The sequence below is a fragment of the Dissoconium aciculare genome, assembly GCF_010015565.1.
Source record: "Dissoconium aciculare CBS 342.82 unplaced genomic scaffold K489scaffold_4, whole genome shotgun sequence".
In the NCBI taxonomy this organism is placed as follows: Eukaryota; Fungi; Ascomycota; class Dothideomycetes; order Mycosphaerellales; family Dissoconiaceae; genus Dissoconium; species Dissoconium aciculare.
Genome location: NW_022984954.1, coordinates 512174 through 529064, shown reverse-complemented (window position 1 = coordinate 529064; position 16891 = coordinate 512174). Strand labels below are relative to the sequence as shown.

Below are 16891 nucleotides of genomic sequence, written 5' to 3'. Positions count from 1 at the left end.
GATGGCTGATGACGTCGCAGCGTCAGACTGAGATGTCGCCGATTGATGCTGTAATTTTGGTGATGATGCTGACGACGGCTCTGGCTCGGATGCCAGAATGTGCGAAAGCGCGCTCATTGTTCCCGCTCGATGCGCTTCTCGGGCGTATGTGTCTCAAGACAGGTGGGCACAGAATGGTCGGTCAGGAAGGCGCCGGGAATGCACGCGAGGTGCGGATGTCATACCGCGGCCGTGATAGATCTGATATGGATATGGGAGAATATTGTGAGTATCATCCCGGGATAGATGCAGTCAATGAGAGCATGAAAGGAATACGGGACGAGAAGTAAAGAGGAAATGGAGCAGGACAGGCTCTCGCGCGTCCTGCAATATACCGGGAGGCTAGGAACTAACTGTTCAATGATGGAGATACCAGAGCACGTCGGTATCGCGTAAAATACGTGGCGCACGGCGCTTCCATGTGTGTGCAGTACCCTTTCTGGCCGCAAACTCTCTGCGGCGATCTCTTTCGTGTTCTATTCCAAGTATGAGGAACGACAACCTTGGAATGCATCATCAATATTGAATTCTCAACGTTATCGCCAGAGTTGGATAGCACATGTAGGTTGAAATGCCCAACTCCGATCAGAACCGTGATGATATTCTTGTCCACCATTACGCTGAACACTCATCAGGCTGTATTGAAATGAGCCCTGGAGGAGCCTGAAGCTGTCAGGTCGGATGCAGGATCCCCGGGCCTGGCTGCAGCTATATGCATCCCTCAACAGCTGCAGGTGGGCAGGCATCTCCAGGGCTCACGCATGCGTTTTTATTCAAGGTGCGTCACTCTGGTGGGCTGTTCTTCTACCCTGCAGCCAAATGCGCTGTCATGATCTTAAAGTCAACATACAAGCACAAGATTTGGGTACACAGCACTTTTGGGCATTCTCATCCTTCTCTGCAGAAGTGTCGTCTGGTTGCTTCCTGCTCAATTCCGTTGACCAAAAAGTGGTCGTAAAAATACAAGGCCAACCAAGACAAGATCTGCCAAAAGTGAAGAGCTCGGTGCCAGCACGTCTGCGGCACGGGTCTTGCAGTATAGAATATCTCGTGCCATACACCGATCCGATTGTCGACGACCACTGAAAGATCACACAGCATGCCAGGCATCCCGCAGGCTCACCCTCGCTTCAGAACAGTGCAGCAACTCACTGTAGATTATGCGCCTGTCAAGATCGCTCAATATGAGTCGACGAGGACCGGGATGCGCGTTGTTGTGATTGATCAAAAGGGACCTAAAGTCGAAGGATGGTTTGCACTTGCCACTGAGATTCACGACAATTCGGGTGCACCTCACACTTTAGAACATCTGTGCTTCATGGGATCCAAGAGCTACCATTACAAGGGACTTCTCGACAGACTGGCGTGCCGCGCGTTTTCTTACACCAATGCGTATACTGATATCGACCACACTTGTTACGAGCTCAAGACTGCTGGTTGGGAAGGCTTTGCTCAGATCTTACCGGCTTATTTGGAGCATGTGATTGTGCCAACTCTGACAGACGCTGGCTGTTACACCGAGGTTCACCATGTAGATGGCTCAGGAAATGATGCTGGTGTAGTTTATTCGGAAATGCAAGGCGTAGAGAACAATTCGGATGAAATCATGGGTCGTCGGGCCCGGGAAATGATGTATCCTGCTGGTAACGGCTATCGATCGGAGACTGGCGGAATGACCAAAGAGCTTCGCTCTCTGACTGCTGAGCGTATCAGGGCATTCCATCGTGAGATGTATCAGCCCAAGAATCTTCGAGTCATCATTACTGGCGAAGTTGATCACAAGGAGTTGCTACGCCTGCTTGACGATTTCGAGACGACGATCGAAGCGGATGTTCCATCTCTGGATAGCCCATTTACCCGACCTTGGGTGGCGTCCGGGTCCACGCCCTCGCTGACCGAGACAAAAATTGAAACGATCAAATTTCCGGAGGAAGACGAGTCTGCTGGTGAAGCTCTCATTGGATTCGTCGGTCCCGACATCACAGATGAAGTTTCCAATAGCGCTCTCGCCGTTCTGTTGATTTTTCTGTGCGGCTCGTCAATCGCTGTCTTGGAGAACACTCTTGTTGAACGGGAGCAACTTTGCAGCGCTGTTTACTATTCGACCGATACGCGCCCAGACGTAGCAATTTGGTTCAGTCTGGTCTCAGTCGATACTGACAAGCTACGTTCAGTGTATGAACGACTGATCGAGGTCTTGCAGGATACAGCAAGCAAGCCCTTGGACATGGCGTACATGCTTGACTGTGTCCAGCGCTCACGCCGACAAATCAAGCAGCAAGCAGAGGATGGCAGCAACTTCTTCACGACACCCGTGATTGAGGATCACTTGTACGGCGACAGGGACGGTCGAAATCTTGCTCCGATGTGCACATTCAAAGATTTGGACGAGATCGAGACATGGACTGAATCTCAGTGGAAGGACTTTCTCAAGAAATGGATCTCGGACGCAAATCATGTCGTGGTCCTGGGAGAGCCGTCGAAGGAGCTGGCAGACAGGCTGACGGCCGAGGAAAAGACTCGAGTGAAAGCACAGCAGGACCGGTTGGGTGAGGAAGGACTCAAGAAGCTATCGGAACAATTGAAGCAGGCTCAAAAAGAAAACAACCGACCGATTCCGGACGAGTTGCTCGCACAATGGCCACAGCCGAGCACTAACTCCGTGCATTTCATTCCTACCGTAACAGCGCGATCCGGTGCCGCGCGAAAGCTTGGAGATTCGAAAAATCAGATCCAGGACATAATCGACAAATCTGACAACAAATCACCATTATTTATTCACTTCGAACACATCCCATCGACGTTCGTTCGGGCACAAATCCTGATCGGCACTTCATCGCTACCAATAGAACTGAAGCCGTTGCTGCCCTTGTATCTTGCCAATTTGTTCACCACACCAGTCACGCGCGATGGCAAGCGGATCGAATTCGAAGAGCTGGTCGTTCAGCTCGAAAAGGATACTACCTACTATGGCGTCGATTCAGCCATCGGCAACGGCGAGATGCTAGCGTTGAGCATGTCATTCGAGCCACAGAGCTACGAAACCGCTGTTGGTCATTTACGAACGGTGATGTTCGACGCCATCCACGACCCGACCAGATTGTATGCTTCCTTGACCAAGATGCTTGCTGAAATCCCTGAGTCCAAGCGAGATGGAGAGAGCATGCTGTTCGCCGTGAACAACATGGTGCAATTCGAGCAATCCGGCGTTCGGCGTGCAACTAATGTTCTCACCCGCGCCGTCTGTCTCAAAAGATTGCGAGCGCTGCTGAAGAGCGATGAAACCGCCGTTGTTGAGAAGTACTCGAAACTCTGCAACATTTTACATCGTCCAGAGAATTTCAGAGTGTATGTTGCCGCAAATGTGGAGCAGCTGCCGAATCCTGTTTCGACTTGGGATGTTCTCACTCACAATATGGATTTGAGCAAGCCTCTTGAGGTCCTCGACAGCACTACCGAGACACTGAGCAAGGTCGGCCGCTCGCCAGGCTCAACAGCCTACGTCGTTTCCATGTCGACAATCGACTCCTCTTTTGGTCTACTCACCGCCAAAGGGCCCAATTCTTTGTCACATCCCGATTATCCTGCTTTACTCGTAGCCATTGGATTCCTCTCCGCGACCGAAGGCCCATTATGGGTCGCCGTACGCGGCACCGGTTTAGCCTATGGCGTCAGTCTGCTGAAGTCGAGCAGCACAGGTACACTCTCCTTTTTGATCTACCGATCGCCAGATCCATACAAAGCATACACCGCCGCGAAGGAAGAGATTGAAGGCTATGCAAGCGGCAAGTCCGAGATTGATCGATTCGCGATCGAGAGTGCGATCAGTGAAATTGTAAGTGCACGCTCGATGTGTGACGGTACCGTTCGAAGTCAACAGCGCTGACGATTCCAAATTTAGGTCTACGGTATGGCAAGCGAGGAGGCCACCATGGCAAGCGCGGCTCAGACGAGTTTTGCGAATCAAGTTCTGCGTGGCGTCGGTAAGGACCATAACGCTGAGCTCCTCGCAAAGGTCGGCGAAATCACAGCCGAGCATATCCGTGAGGTCATGACCAAATACTTGGTGCCTCTTTTCCAGCCCAACACCTCCAACTTGGTGATAACTTGTGCGCAAATCATGGCGGAGTCCGTTGTGGCGAATTTCACAGCCGCCGGATTCACGCCCCAGACCAAGCCTCTGGAGTACTTCCAGGATGACTATGGACTACATGCACCCGAGGGCGGGGACGGGAACGATGATGATGACGATGATAATGACGATGAGGAGGAGGAGGATGGAGAGGGAGAGAGTGGCGACAGTGACGACGATGACGAGATGGAGGACGACGATGCCGAGGAGTGATCTGAAGTCAAGATGGACTGACGACAGCAAAGGACTGCGCCTCTTATTATGGCTCGTATCTTTGGCAGGTGTAAGGTAGAAGTCATCTGATCTTGAGACAGCGAAGGTCAAGGCCCGCTGTAGCTACTGATTTGCTTCCACCACGAGGCCCGCATGAGGAAATATGCAGTCATCGCGGCCCAAGGGGCTAGTGCACCGCCTTGCAAAACATAAATGCTGATGGGTTAAACAACGCAGCGTGTCGTGACGCTCGACGCGATGCCGATGTAGCCTGGAGTGAATGACAAGCTGAACACCCTTTTCACCTGGATCGATGCTGGTGCTAGGTCGGGTATGCTTGACCCATGCACAGTACATGCACGCGCGAGCCGTTGTGTTGGGTCGTTTTGCACCGCGCCGGACGAGGAAGAGCATTTAGGGAGGTCACAGGCCCCTTCGAGCGATGCATCATTGTCAAGCGAGGTAGTGAAAGTATTTGTCGGGTCAAGTATCTTCAGTCATGTTTGGTGCTCCTGGCCTCAACTCCGGCGAGCACATGGCCGATTCGTCCCGACCACGACGATCTCTCAGGCGATCAGATATCCACGAATAGGTCCATTTACAGGTCTGACAATAGCTTGGCCTTATTACAGGCATCGTGCTTACACAGTATTGCGGTACGTACGGATCTGACCCGACCGGACGGACGAACAATTTCAAACTCACAAGCAGCTGCGGGAGGCAGCTGCGGGAGGAACATCACCTTGGACACTGCTGACGTCCACTGGCACTATTCCTGAAATTCCAGCCAGAACCAGTAATGAGCAGGAAGCAAGCATTAGGGCTACCGACTCGACCTCGGAAGGGCAAGGATGCGCAGCGTGCAGTAAAAGTATACAGTACACTCTGCGTGCCCAGTGATCAGGGCACAGCGTTGTGAGCGCCTGAACACAGGTGCACGATCAATGTGTTGCCGATCTCCCACCACGCTGTACTGAAGATATTCGCTGGTGGCGGTCCTGAACATCTCAGGTTCTGTGGTGTTGATGATGGTGATGTTGTCAACATGAAGATACTGCATCTTAAGTAAATAAGGCAGACGATGATGCTGCTAGAGGTGTGTTTGGGGCGGCGGCGGGCGGGCTCCAAAGCGAAGAGGGCTGGCGTGCATACTGATGACTGACGGCCACGAACATGGCCCGCCCGGCGCCCATCAAACAACGCTGCGGCCCCTCCACCTCCACCTCCCTCAATCCTTCCTCTCCAGCACGAATTCCGCCCGTAAAGAACACTTGCATGCGCCCCGGGCCTACCGTACTTATGACTGCCAGCCCTGGAGGTGTCGTGACTGTGTACCGACCGTACGGTGAGCTTGCCCCGGCGGCCGCCAATTTGCTGACCTCGACCACGGGCAGCATCCGCCAGGCGCGCTATGATGTGTGCTAAGCTCCACCCAAAGGGGCAAGGAAGCTACTTCCGCATTTTATAAACCAATGACTGTGACGCATTCCTCCCGTATTGCCGGACATGACTGCACTTCACCTTGAACAAGCCGCCAGTATCCCACGGGAGGCACCATCTCGCCACTACTACGCCAGGTCTTCGTCTGCGTGGACGTAGGCGCCGACAACGCACGACTGTAGGAGGCTTCACACTCTACGTGACTCACACGTCTAGCAGGAACTCAAGCGCGTTGGCCCTTGTTGCGCCCCGAAGTTGATCCTTGTCCGCTTCCGAAATCTGCCAGATGCAGCCCCGTACCTGCGATATCAGCCAAGTCTGCGTCCATGGCTTTGTGTCATGTCTTAGGCAAGGCTTGCCCTGCGCCTCTCTCAGGCGCGCTTAACATGGAAAATTATAGTCATCAGACATGGAGGGTCCCATCCTCTTTGTGGGCGGCGTGGCCTGCCTGAACATCCTGCCGGCATCGAAGACTGCTGACATCAGACACTTCTCTTCGGTGTACCTGAATCACTAGGTCGATGTGCAATGAGAGTCAGAAGTGAGTCGATCCAATTGGACAGCCTGCTGCTCAAGAATGATCCCATGACAACGATTGCCTTAACAGCGAGTGTGGCAGAGTCAACCCCCAGACCTTCCTCCTAGCCCACAGGATCAACTAGCAAGGGCGGCTATGGCCCTTCAAGGCCATTGGTCTCGTATGTAGAGGGAGATCAGCTGCTGAATGCGTGTATATAATCTGTTGAGCAAACTTGCGAATGTTGAAATCTGAGACACCAACACAATTCAGACACCTTTTCGATCAAGAGGACTATCCAGCTACCTGCCATGCTCTCAATCGCGTGCCCCTTCCCGGCCGTCATGGCCAACAGTCGCAAGACTGACCCGGGGCCCACCCCTCGTGACCCGGGCACCAACAAGAAACCAACACTTTTGCACGAGCACGATCTCGTGAACTTCGATGCCGATGAAGATGATGGTGACTACGGTGATGACCCACAACCTCGTGACTCGGGTTGCTGAGCACTCCTCGTCTTCAAAGTCTACCTATAACACTCAACACTCTCCACTGGAAAAATCGATCACCGATACCTCTGCTCTCTTAGGCCATGCCATTGATGGTATTACGACTTTGCGTTTCGAAGCTATCATGTGAACCAGCGACGCTATATCACAATTCAACGATTAAACGACCATTAAGCGCCATCCGTCTTTGGGCTCATATGAATCATGAAATTTCTGCAATCATTTCCTTTATCCGACAGGTCGCCAGGGGCTCTTGCTCCTCTCTGTTCAGCATGTCAATGCCTCCCTTTCCAGCTGGACAAACCTTCTCGGCCCAGTGAACAACAACCGAATCATACGACGTATGGCTCTGAGAACATCAAGACAAGTCTCTAGTTGTGGGCAATGGGCCAATGGGAAGCGAAAGGGCGGTTTGGTCATGCGTTCGTCATTCATTGCTTGTTTTGTTTGAATTACTACGATGTTGGTATCCTCCCAATCAGCTCCTTTGTATGCTCAATGACATGCACTTTGCTTCAATTTCCAGTCAGTATCGTGCATGCCGTAACACTTGAGATTCTGAGCCCGGAAATACAAACGACCGCACGACATTTACAACATCAAAGGAAGAGGGCAAGGAGGCCGAAGGCTGACGACGTGTAGACAAGGTATTGCAAGACAGCACGCGCTATGCTCGAGCCCGACCCGCCCACGCCGCCCTACGGGGTGGCCCGCTTTACCCTCAAGAATGGGCGCGGTCGCCCTCTCCCGACCGCTGCGCCGCCGGAGCTTTCTTCCGCCAGCAATGCCAGCTCTCCCGCCCGCTGCAACAATGCCACACAATAGTAACACTCACAATACGACAGCTTCTCCTAGTTAACAACCGACCAAGTGCATCGTGTCGCCGCCGCTGACCAAGGCTCACGCCGCCCTCGGTAAGGGCGCAAGCTCTGTGCTGGCGATGTATTGCCGTGAGAAAATTATACTATGACGTTGCCGCCCTCAAGCAGTATGGGAGCACTTCAATTTCTGGCCGATTTGTCTTCGGCCGGCGAACAGAATAAACCGCATGCAACACACGAAGGGTGAAACTTGGCAGCTCGCCAATGCGTGCCCTCGCACTCCGCCGTATCCAATTGCTAGATTGCAGCGGCCCTTTCGAGCATCAGGCATCAGTGCCCTTTGACCTACTGGGTTCGCAACGGGCCATCCGGTAGCCTGAACACCGCGTTCGGTCTGAGCGAAAAGGGAAACCGCTGCCTTGCATACTAGCGATCCAAATTTCGCAGACAAGTGTAATACTGAAGCATTGTGGCATCGGTCAGCATCGATGAATTGGTTGCCTTCGTGGCGGTGGTCAACAAGCCTTCCCTTCCTTGGTCCCGTTGCCCTTAAGAACGACACAGTCTACGCCTGAAATGCTACCTTGGTACTCGATGCAATCCCCTTTGACGGGCGGCCTGCTGCCATCATGCCTTATTTTACAAAGAGCGACAGAGTCTCGAATGGGATGTACGAACTCGACCACTTCGCAGACCACCTGGGCAGAAAAGACATATAGTCAGACATTGGCTCTCCAGATCTGAACATCCGTGCCACATCGTCACGTTTGTTACAACTCCTCAGACATCATTTCCACAAGCATGTTCAACTACTCCGCTTCTTCCCTTGGCCACGTGCTCAGCAAGTCCTCTTTCCGTGGGGACGAACCTACGCCCCGAGATCCTGGGTCGAATGGGAAGGCGACCTACAGGAGCTCTACCGCTGAACACTGGATACAATTCGAGCTCCCCAAGCACGCTTCGATATCATTTGCCAACGACAATAACGAGCAGGAAGGAGATCCTCACCTGAGGGATCCCGGACTTTGAGTCTTAAAAGTACGGCAATAACCGTCCAACACGACCTGGATACTGCTGACAAACGCACAGCAATTATGAAGAACGTCGTGACTTTCTTTCCAATTTCTGTCAATACGTCAGAGTGCTGGTGGTCTTCATTCTTTGGCCAGCGACCCCCTTCTGTCGGAGCATTGCAACATTTGAATTCAATTACCTTCATTCAGATCATTCGACCCTTTTGCATCAGTCATTCAAGAACCAACACTACTCACATGGCGATGAGTTGAGCATCATACATCCCGAATATCGAGTCGAGCAGCACAAATTGTGAAGCAAGCGGCTTTGGGTTACTACAACTATTCGTCGGTGTTGGTTTTACTGGTGGTGGCGCGAGATACTCTGTGGGCTACAATTTGTCGTTCAGCACAAGCTACCTGTCGTTCTTGATAACTCATTCATTATATCATGACTTGATTGTCTGCGCCACTTCTTGCTATGCACGTCGCCGTGACTCGCGGTCGAGAACATAAGTATCAAGCAACCAAGACCATAGAAGCGGCCAAATCGGCGTGGAATGATTGCCGACGCGCTGCATGACGCGCTGCATGATGCCAGTAGAGTGTTGTTGCGGGCGGTCCAAGTCAATGGTGGCCTTTCATGAAAGTCATGATGTCAACTTGAATACTTGCTGAGGTATTATAAGGGAGCACCGTCGTGATTGCTACGCCAGCGAGGCAAGTAGTTCGGAATGTCAGCCGAGTGTAAGCGCAAAAAGCGCCAACCTGGTTTATTTCGAAATCTGCAGGTGACGAAAGACTTCTTGAAACCCTAAGAGTCATCGTCAGGGACCATTGTACCTAGGTAGGACAGGCAGGTACTGAAGCTCCAGTAGCAAAACCCAATGCAAGCTCGTTCACTGAGCAAATAAATATTATCTCGATACTCTTGTCAATCAACACAAACTTCTATCGGTCAAGTTTTTCAAACATGTCACCAACCGTTCTACATGTCCGTGCAGAGACCAAGCCATTGGAGCATCGGTCGTCCATCACCCCCTCCATCGCTAAGAAACTCGTCGATGCTGGCTACGTCGTCAACGTCGAGCGTTCGTCTCTGAGCATTTTCAATGACTCAGAATATGAGGGTACCGGTGCCTCGCTGGTCCCCGAAGGCTCTTGGACCGATGTACCCAAGGAACACATCATCATCGGCTTGAAGGAGCTGCCGGAAGAGGACTTCCCACTCAAGCACACTGTACGTAAAAAGACCGCAATCTCGACTACAACTTTCTAACATGGTCGGCAGCACGTTCAATTCGCTCATTGTCAGTCGTGCTATCTTCAGTTTTTTCCAAAACACACGTAGATGTATTAACTTGGCTTCGGCAGGCTACAAGGATCAAGGCGGCTGGCAGAATGTGCTGAGTCGCTTTCCTCGCGGCAATGGCACTCTGCTGGATCTCGAATTCCTCGAGGATGGTGAGTTTTAATGATACACTCGCCGGAGACCAAAGCTGATTCGGTTATTAGAGAATGGCAGACGAGTTGCCGCCTTCGGCTACGTAAGTTCATATCGCCGTCATGTAATTCGCTCAACATTGTTATTGACTACTTCATCTAGCATGCCGGCTTTGCGGGCGCTGCTCTCTCTTTGATGGCCTGGGCCCATCAGCTAGTCCACGGAAAGGACTCGCTCCTACCGGGCGTCAAGCCTTACGAAAACGAGAACCTGTTGATTGACGATGTCAAGAAAGCGGTTGCAGAGGGCAAGGCTAAGACTGGACGCCTTCCCCGAGTTCTCGTCATTGGCGCACTAGGTCGTTGCGGACGTGGCGCTGTCGATCTCTGCGTCAAGGCCGGACTTGAAGATATCATTGTAAGTTATTGCTGTCAAGGCAATCACGGCTCAACGCTAACATCGATACCAGCAATGGGATATTGCCGAGACCAAGGCCAAGCAGGGACCATACCAAGAGATCGTCGAGTCAGACATCTTTGTCAACTGCATTTACCTTTCTGCGAAGATCCCGCCCTTCATCGACCAGGCTTCTCTGGCGTCGCCGCAACGCAAGCTGGCCGTGGTATGCGATGTTTCGTGTGACACCACCAACCCCAACAACCCGATCCCGATCTACGACATCAACACCACTTTCTCGGAGCCGACTGTTCCCGTCAAGCTCGGCGCTGATGCGACGGACTTGCCCTTGACCGTCATCAGCATTGACCATCTGCCTTCTTTGCTACCGCGCGAAGCGTCTGAGGCCTTCAGCTCGGCACTTCTCCCCAGCTTGTTGGAGCTGAACGACTGGAAGAATGCAAGGGTGTGGGCCCAGGCGGAAAAATTGTTCAAGGACAAGTGCGCCAAGCTCCCTGAGAGCACCGCGTAGAGCCAGCTGTCAATGCTTCACGAGCGTATGAGATGGAGAACATGGCATGCTGATAGAGCTCAAAGCTACTGCGAAGACTTGATAAAGACACTAGAACCTCGTCAACTCAATTTCGCGACTTCTTGGCCTGTGACGCGTTGAAATTACCTCATCCAATGAGGAGGTGGGGCTTTGTGCAAGTAGGCGTGATGTTCCAAATGCTGCCATTTCGGCTTCACGTGTGCTGATGGCGTTCACGCTTCTGTTTCAAGAGCTTCTGAGCCTTGCCAAGTAGCCGGACAACATCGACTTCCAGTTACAGCACAAGCCTTGCTCTCGAGAGATCGTACTGTCTGGCAGGAGCATAGCGATTGGGCTCCCGCCATCCAATTTTACGTTCCAGGGAGTGTCTCCACCGGTATCTTTGGCACACATCCGGTTCCATTTCTCCTCTGCGCTTTGCGAGAAGCCTACAGGTAGAAAGGCAGTAATCTCGAACTCTGCATATTGAGGATTTTGCTGTGATATTGCTTTGAAAGCTAATCTGACGCTACCACGAACGTCATACCATCGATGATGAGTTCCTGATCCGAGACTAAGATTCATGCTCAGCGATATTCGGTGGATTATGTGAGCCTTTGCGATGTCTTCAGCACACATCCGAAACGTCCGGTTGACACGTCGGACTGAAAGCCATAGATCGGAAGGTTCGACGTGCTCGAAGATTTGCAGCCACAGCTCGACAGGAAGTCGAGATGGCACCGACATCATGACGTTTCGCCGTGTTAGAACGTGAACGGCCGTTTGCTGGAATCATCTGCTCGGCCAGTTCATCTTCGTCAAGCGTTTTAAGATTGCCCGACATATATTCGCATGTACGTCTCGTACTGGTAAAGGCCGTCACTGCCGTGTACCCCAGATCCGCGCTTGGGGCGTTGCCGAAGATGGGAACATGTGCTGGAATTAGCTTCGTTTCAAGAATGGAGAGCTCTCATGCGAAAGAAACTACACCTCAACTTTCACGATGTCCTTGCGCATCCGGACAGTGTCGAGATTTACAACAACATCCATCTCATATATATCACATCGACGGCCGTTCGGGCCGATATGTTGCTCACGCCCCACATCACATCGAAATCCACGGCGCTCATTCGCGACTGAGAGCTCAGATGTCACCACACAAATCGACGGAGATAAGCCTTACTATGTCACCACGCCTATATTCTACGTCAATGCCCCGCCTCATGTCGGCCACATGTATACCATGGTCCTGGCGGACGTCCTCAAACGTTGGCAAGAGCTGAAAGGTCGCAAGGCCGTCCTGCTCACTGGCACAGACGAGCATGGAATGAAGATACAGCAAGCAGCCGCCAGGGCGGGCGTCGAACCAAAGCAGTTCTGCGATGGAGGAGCTGAGACATTCCGGGAGCTTGCCAAGGGAATGAATATGAGCCATGACTTCTTCATCCGGACGACGGATACGCAGCATAAAGAGGCGGTGGAATATGCGTGGCACATGTTGCAACAGCGTGGATTCATCTATGAAAAGAAGCACGAGGGATGGTATAGCGTGTCTGACGAGACCTTCTACCCAGCGTCGCAGATACAGCCGGCGATCGATCCGATGTCGGGACGAAAGATGACTGTCAGCATGGAGACGGGCAAGGAGGTGGAATGGACAAGCGAGCGAAACTATCACTTCCGTCTCAGCGCATTTCGCGAACGATTGCTAGAATTCTATGCCAGTAACCCTGACTACATACAGCCGAAAACCCGACTGGCCGACGTGGTTTCGCAGGTCGAAGCCGGGCTGGAAGATCTATCCATTTCCCGGCCACGGGAACGTCTCTCGTGGGGAGTTCCTGTGCCAACGGACGCTTCGCAGACGATCTACGTCTGGCTGGATGCTCTGCTAAGCTACGCATCAGCCGTAGGATATCCATTCACGCCAGGAGCTGAAAAGCAAGGCGGCTGGCCCGCCGATGTTCAGATCATAGGCAAAGATATTGTCCGCTTTCACTGCATTTACTGGCCAGCGATGCTAATGGCGCTCGATATTCCCGTGCACAAGCGAATCCTGGCACATGCTCACTGGACCATCGGCAAGGAGAAGATGGCCAAGAGCACCGGCAATGTGGTCTCGCCGTTCTTCGCGCTCGAGCGCTTCGGCGTGGATGTCATGCGATGGTACCTGATCCACGATGGAGGCATCGCCAACGACGCCGACTACGAAAATGCTTTCATCATCGCCAAATACAAGAAGCACCTCCAGAATGGCCTCGGAAACCTGACATCCCGCATCATGCAGAACAAGAGATGGGACGTCGCGCGAGCAGTAAAGCGTTACGCCCATCCGGGACATCAGGGCGACGAGAAGCCCAGCATATATCACGAGTCCGGCCAAGACGGCGCCCGCGACTACGGCCGCACACGCGTGCTCCCGCATCAGGTGGAAGAGAAGATGCGACAGCTTCTGCCCAACAGAGCTCTGCAGATCATCATGCAGTCCGTCGCCAGCGGCAACGGCTACCTGCAACACCGCGCGCCCTGGAACATGGTCAAGGAGATGACCGCCGCCAACGGAGGTGAGGCTCCTGCCGGGGACGACGCCGCTGCATGGAAGGACGTCGACGCCGTCGTATATCTGGTGGCGGAGAATCTCCGCCTCGTGGCCATCATGCTGCAGGCCTTCATTCCGGATGCGGCCCGGCAACAATTGGATCTCCTGGGCGTGAGGGAGGACCGACGAGGGTGGGAGTGGTGCCGGATGGGTGCTGATGATGACTTTGGCAGGGCGCTGTGGAAGGACGGCGATGTGGACCCGGCGAAGTTGAAGCTCTTCCCGGGCCTGTCGAGCGAGTATTGAAGCGAGCGAGCGAGCTGCACTATACCATGTTTCACTGTACCACCAGGATCTATTTTACTTCCACCTGCTGTATCAATTTAGATGTGCATTATGTACCAGATCGTTTCGTCGCCTGATAAGTGGGACTTCCTGAAAAAGCGGCGCTGGTTGGCAGTTGTTCGTAATTGCAACAGCGTACACAAATACGTTCAGTCTCATGGGCTTATGAAAAGATCCAGGCGCATGTCCGCTCGGTCATGCTGTTTAATGGCATTGCGGAGAGTCGCAATCTTCCTCCGTTCCATGGGATTGATACGTAGATCTACCGTTCCCGGCATCTGCTGGAATGGCAGTGCCAGCATTCTCATGCTCCGGCCTACAGCCAGATGTCGCATCTAGATGAAGGCGAGCAGACATTAAGTTTAAATTATTATTCGTTCTCTGTTCATTCACAGGTCATAAGCACACGCCGCTTCGAGCGCTCCGGCGGCCAATGCCGTCGCCGTCAGATGTTTTTATCTCCAAAACAAATTGCAAACTCTCCTCCTTCCCAAAACCTTTCAGCAACGCGTGTATTAAATTGCCAAATCAAAAATTCCTCGCGGCCGAAGGTGGCTCATTGTTGTGGCCGTTGGTCGCCGCATGGCCGCCAGAGCTGTAGACAGGTCCGCCAAATAGGTTTCCGCCACGCTCCGTATCCTCGGCCATCTCATCGTGACTCTTCTTGACCGGAGGGAAGCGATCTTCCCGATTCCTCGTCCGGGTCGCAGGCAAGAAATCGATGATGTATGACCACATGTAGAAGATGAAGATCAGCGAGATGACCCATTCGATCGGCGCCGCGGCGTTGTACTTTTTGAAGTACGACAGAACGCCGAAGGCGATGACAAGGAACAATTCGATGAGGATGAAGAACAGCTTGATCCAGAAGCTGGCAGCGAGGATGGAGTATTCTCGGTATTTGACGCCGAGACGTTGGTATTCGGCACAAACGAAAATGGCCGAGACCCAGAAGCCCGCGCTAGAGGAACGGAAAGTCAGTTCAGCTCGTTTGCGCTGTTTCCAGTTCCATTCGAATCAACTCACATGAACACGACCAACATGGCGTAGTGGACGGAGTGGTGCCGAGCGGTATCGAAGATGGTGAGCAAGATCAACCCAGCTGCACCGATGATCGCGGCAATGATGGCGCAGATGCTCAGGATCTTTTCAGCGGCCGAGTAGTTCTGCGCCAGGCGTCCCTTGTGCCGCAGCCATCGCTCAGAGATGAAGGCCAACACGAAGCTCGAGATCGCAGTCGCACTGCCGGCGATGAAGAGAGGGTAGCCCCAGTTTGTTGCGCCAATGCTCGAGATGTAGGCAATATCGGATCCGTCGCCCATCCATGGGTATTGCGGCGATCCAAGGACGAGCCATCGACCCAACATGGCCAGAAGAGTGCCTGTACGCGATTGGAGTCAGTGCTACGTCCACCAAATCACTCGGCCCTCCCGTCCATGGCTTTGTTGTTGGACTCACCAAGCCAGACGCAACCCGCGAACAGCGGAATGAACCAGTACGAAAAGCCGAACATATTGGCGTTATGGCGGTGCCGATGTCAACGGTCAAGGAGGGGTGGTGGTTGATCGCAATTGAGAACGCGCGCACGCAGGCGATGGCCGATGACGAGAAGCCCGATTCGATTTGTCGCGTCAAGTTGAGCGCTCGACAATGTCGAAGCGACCGCGTGCAAGTCTGTGGATGCCGATAAGGATAGATGGGTGAGCAATGACAGCAAGGCGGAGGAGAGCATGTGTTTTAATTACCAGGCGAAGTCTGTCTTAGTGCAGCAGCCTTTCCAAGGTTTCAAGCTAGTCCGGTCAATGCCGGGTAGACAAAGAAGAACTATGACGATATCACAAAACAACAAATTTATATCATTTCCAGCATTTTGGTAATCAATATCAGTCCCACGCGACATTACATATTGATCTCGAATACTGTAGATAGACTCTATTTGATCCTCGGGCAATCATAGAATTGAATCGTCTTGTACAAGTGTGATTCACCCTCCCGATATGCTGCGCGGTATATACCATTCAGACAACGAATTCCAAGGGAGAGTGCCAGAACACAACAACGTGCACGGGGCGCCAGAATTGTAATCGATGGATTTGTACACGTGCGGACGCGTCGGTCGCATGCAATCAATTAAGACTTTATCCCGCCGTCGACGTCATTCCTCGGGGCACATTTTCAGGTTGCAAGGTTCCAAGGTTGTCGTCAAATGTTTCACCACCGGCATATCGATAACGATTCATCCTTGCACAGGTGTATTGTATGTGAAATAGTACTGTAGGTTCACCCTCCAAGGGCAGAGTCTGATCACGTCCCACATCGACGAGTAGTCATCAGTGGACGAGTGAGGACGGTAGGGCGCAAATGGGTTGCGACGTATCTGTTGGCGATTCTTTCGGTTCTCGAAAGTGACGAGAAGTAGAATGTTGTCGCGGTCCTTGAATACTTATTTCTAAGATTTAGCCACAATGGAGGACAAGAATAGTGACTACGGGGCGCCGACATTTTCGCATTACGCATTGGTAGATCAAGCTTACATCCTGGTGGAATCATCTGGAGGTGTAACCTCTCCTGGAGGAATTGATCACTTTTTGACGACAGAGCTATAGAGGCAAATTGAGCTTAGTTAAAATAAGAGCAATTCTTCCATCGCCAGGGGTGGGTGGTCCGACAACAAGACAACGATCCAAAAGGTGACAAGGGCAATTGGCGCCGGAGTCACAGGCATCAACGGAACTGGCTATCTTTGTCCAGATGATATTCAGGTTTCCTGACTTTGTCGAGGGCCAGAAACCCATCAGACACATAATGTATTGGTATCGTCACAAAGAGAAAAAGGCTGGAATCGCGACCGGAGATACGGTCGACGAGAAGGCGAAATTCATTGCTCACCAAACGCAGATAACTCAGGATAGCCTACACGATTTCGCCAGAGCCAAAGACATTGTTGATCA

General features: G+C 52.5%; 5 protein-coding genes across 5 annotated transcripts; 3 read left to right on the top strand and 2 right to left on the bottom strand.

Moving 5' to 3' along the window:
• Positions 1-1138: 1138 nt before the first annotated feature.
• Positions 1139-4384, top strand: K489DRAFT_369048 (uncharacterized protein; the record flags this gene model as incomplete). The annotated part of the gene is made up of 2 exons (XM_033603004.1): positions 1139-3874; positions 3941-4384. 2 exons carry the CDS (start codon positions 1139-1141, stop codon positions 4382-4384), a joined length of 3180 nt encoding a protein of 1059 aa, XP_033461160.1.
• Positions 4385-9657: 5273 nt separating this feature from the next.
• Positions 9658-11056, top strand: K489DRAFT_387706 (Formate/glycerate dehydrogenase catalytic domain-like protein; the record flags this gene model as incomplete). The annotated part of the gene is made up of 6 exons (XM_033606349.1): positions 9658-9924; positions 9976-9994; positions 10059-10148; positions 10200-10231; positions 10291-10545; positions 10598-11056. 6 exons carry the CDS (start codon positions 9658-9660, stop codon positions 11054-11056), a joined length of 1122 nt encoding a protein of 373 aa, XP_033461159.1.
• On the bottom strand, positions 11030-11961 carry K489DRAFT_378525 (uncharacterized protein). The gene is made up of 2 exons (XM_033604429.1): positions 11204-11961; positions 11030-11146 (listed from the first exon to the last, which is right to left on the bottom strand). Exon 1 carries the CDS (start codon positions 11801-11803, stop codon positions 11303-11305), a length of 501 nt encoding a protein of 166 aa, XP_033461158.1. The 5' UTR covers positions 11804-11961; the 3' UTR covers positions 11030-11146; positions 11204-11302.
• Positions 11962-12059: 98 nt separating this feature from the next.
• Positions 12060-13901, top strand: K489DRAFT_387705 (uncharacterized protein; the record flags this gene model as incomplete). Its single annotated transcript, XM_033606348.1, has 2 exons — positions 12060-12080; positions 12198-13901. The coding sequence occupies 2 exons, from the start codon at positions 12060-12062 to the stop codon at positions 13899-13901; spliced, it is 1725 nt and encodes a 574-aa protein (XP_033461157.1).
• A 270-nt stretch (positions 13902-14171) lies between these two features.
• Positions 14172-15532, bottom strand: K489DRAFT_378522 (SFK1-like membrane protein). Its single transcript, XM_033604428.1, has 3 exons — positions 15399-15532; positions 14967-15321; positions 14172-14901 (listed from the first exon to the last, which is right to left on the bottom strand). Exons 1-3 carry the CDS (start codon positions 15451-15453, stop codon positions 14469-14471), a joined length of 843 nt encoding a protein of 280 aa, XP_033461156.1. The 5' UTR covers positions 15454-15532; the 3' UTR covers positions 14172-14468.
• Between the last annotated feature and the right edge of the window lie 1359 nt (positions 15533-16891).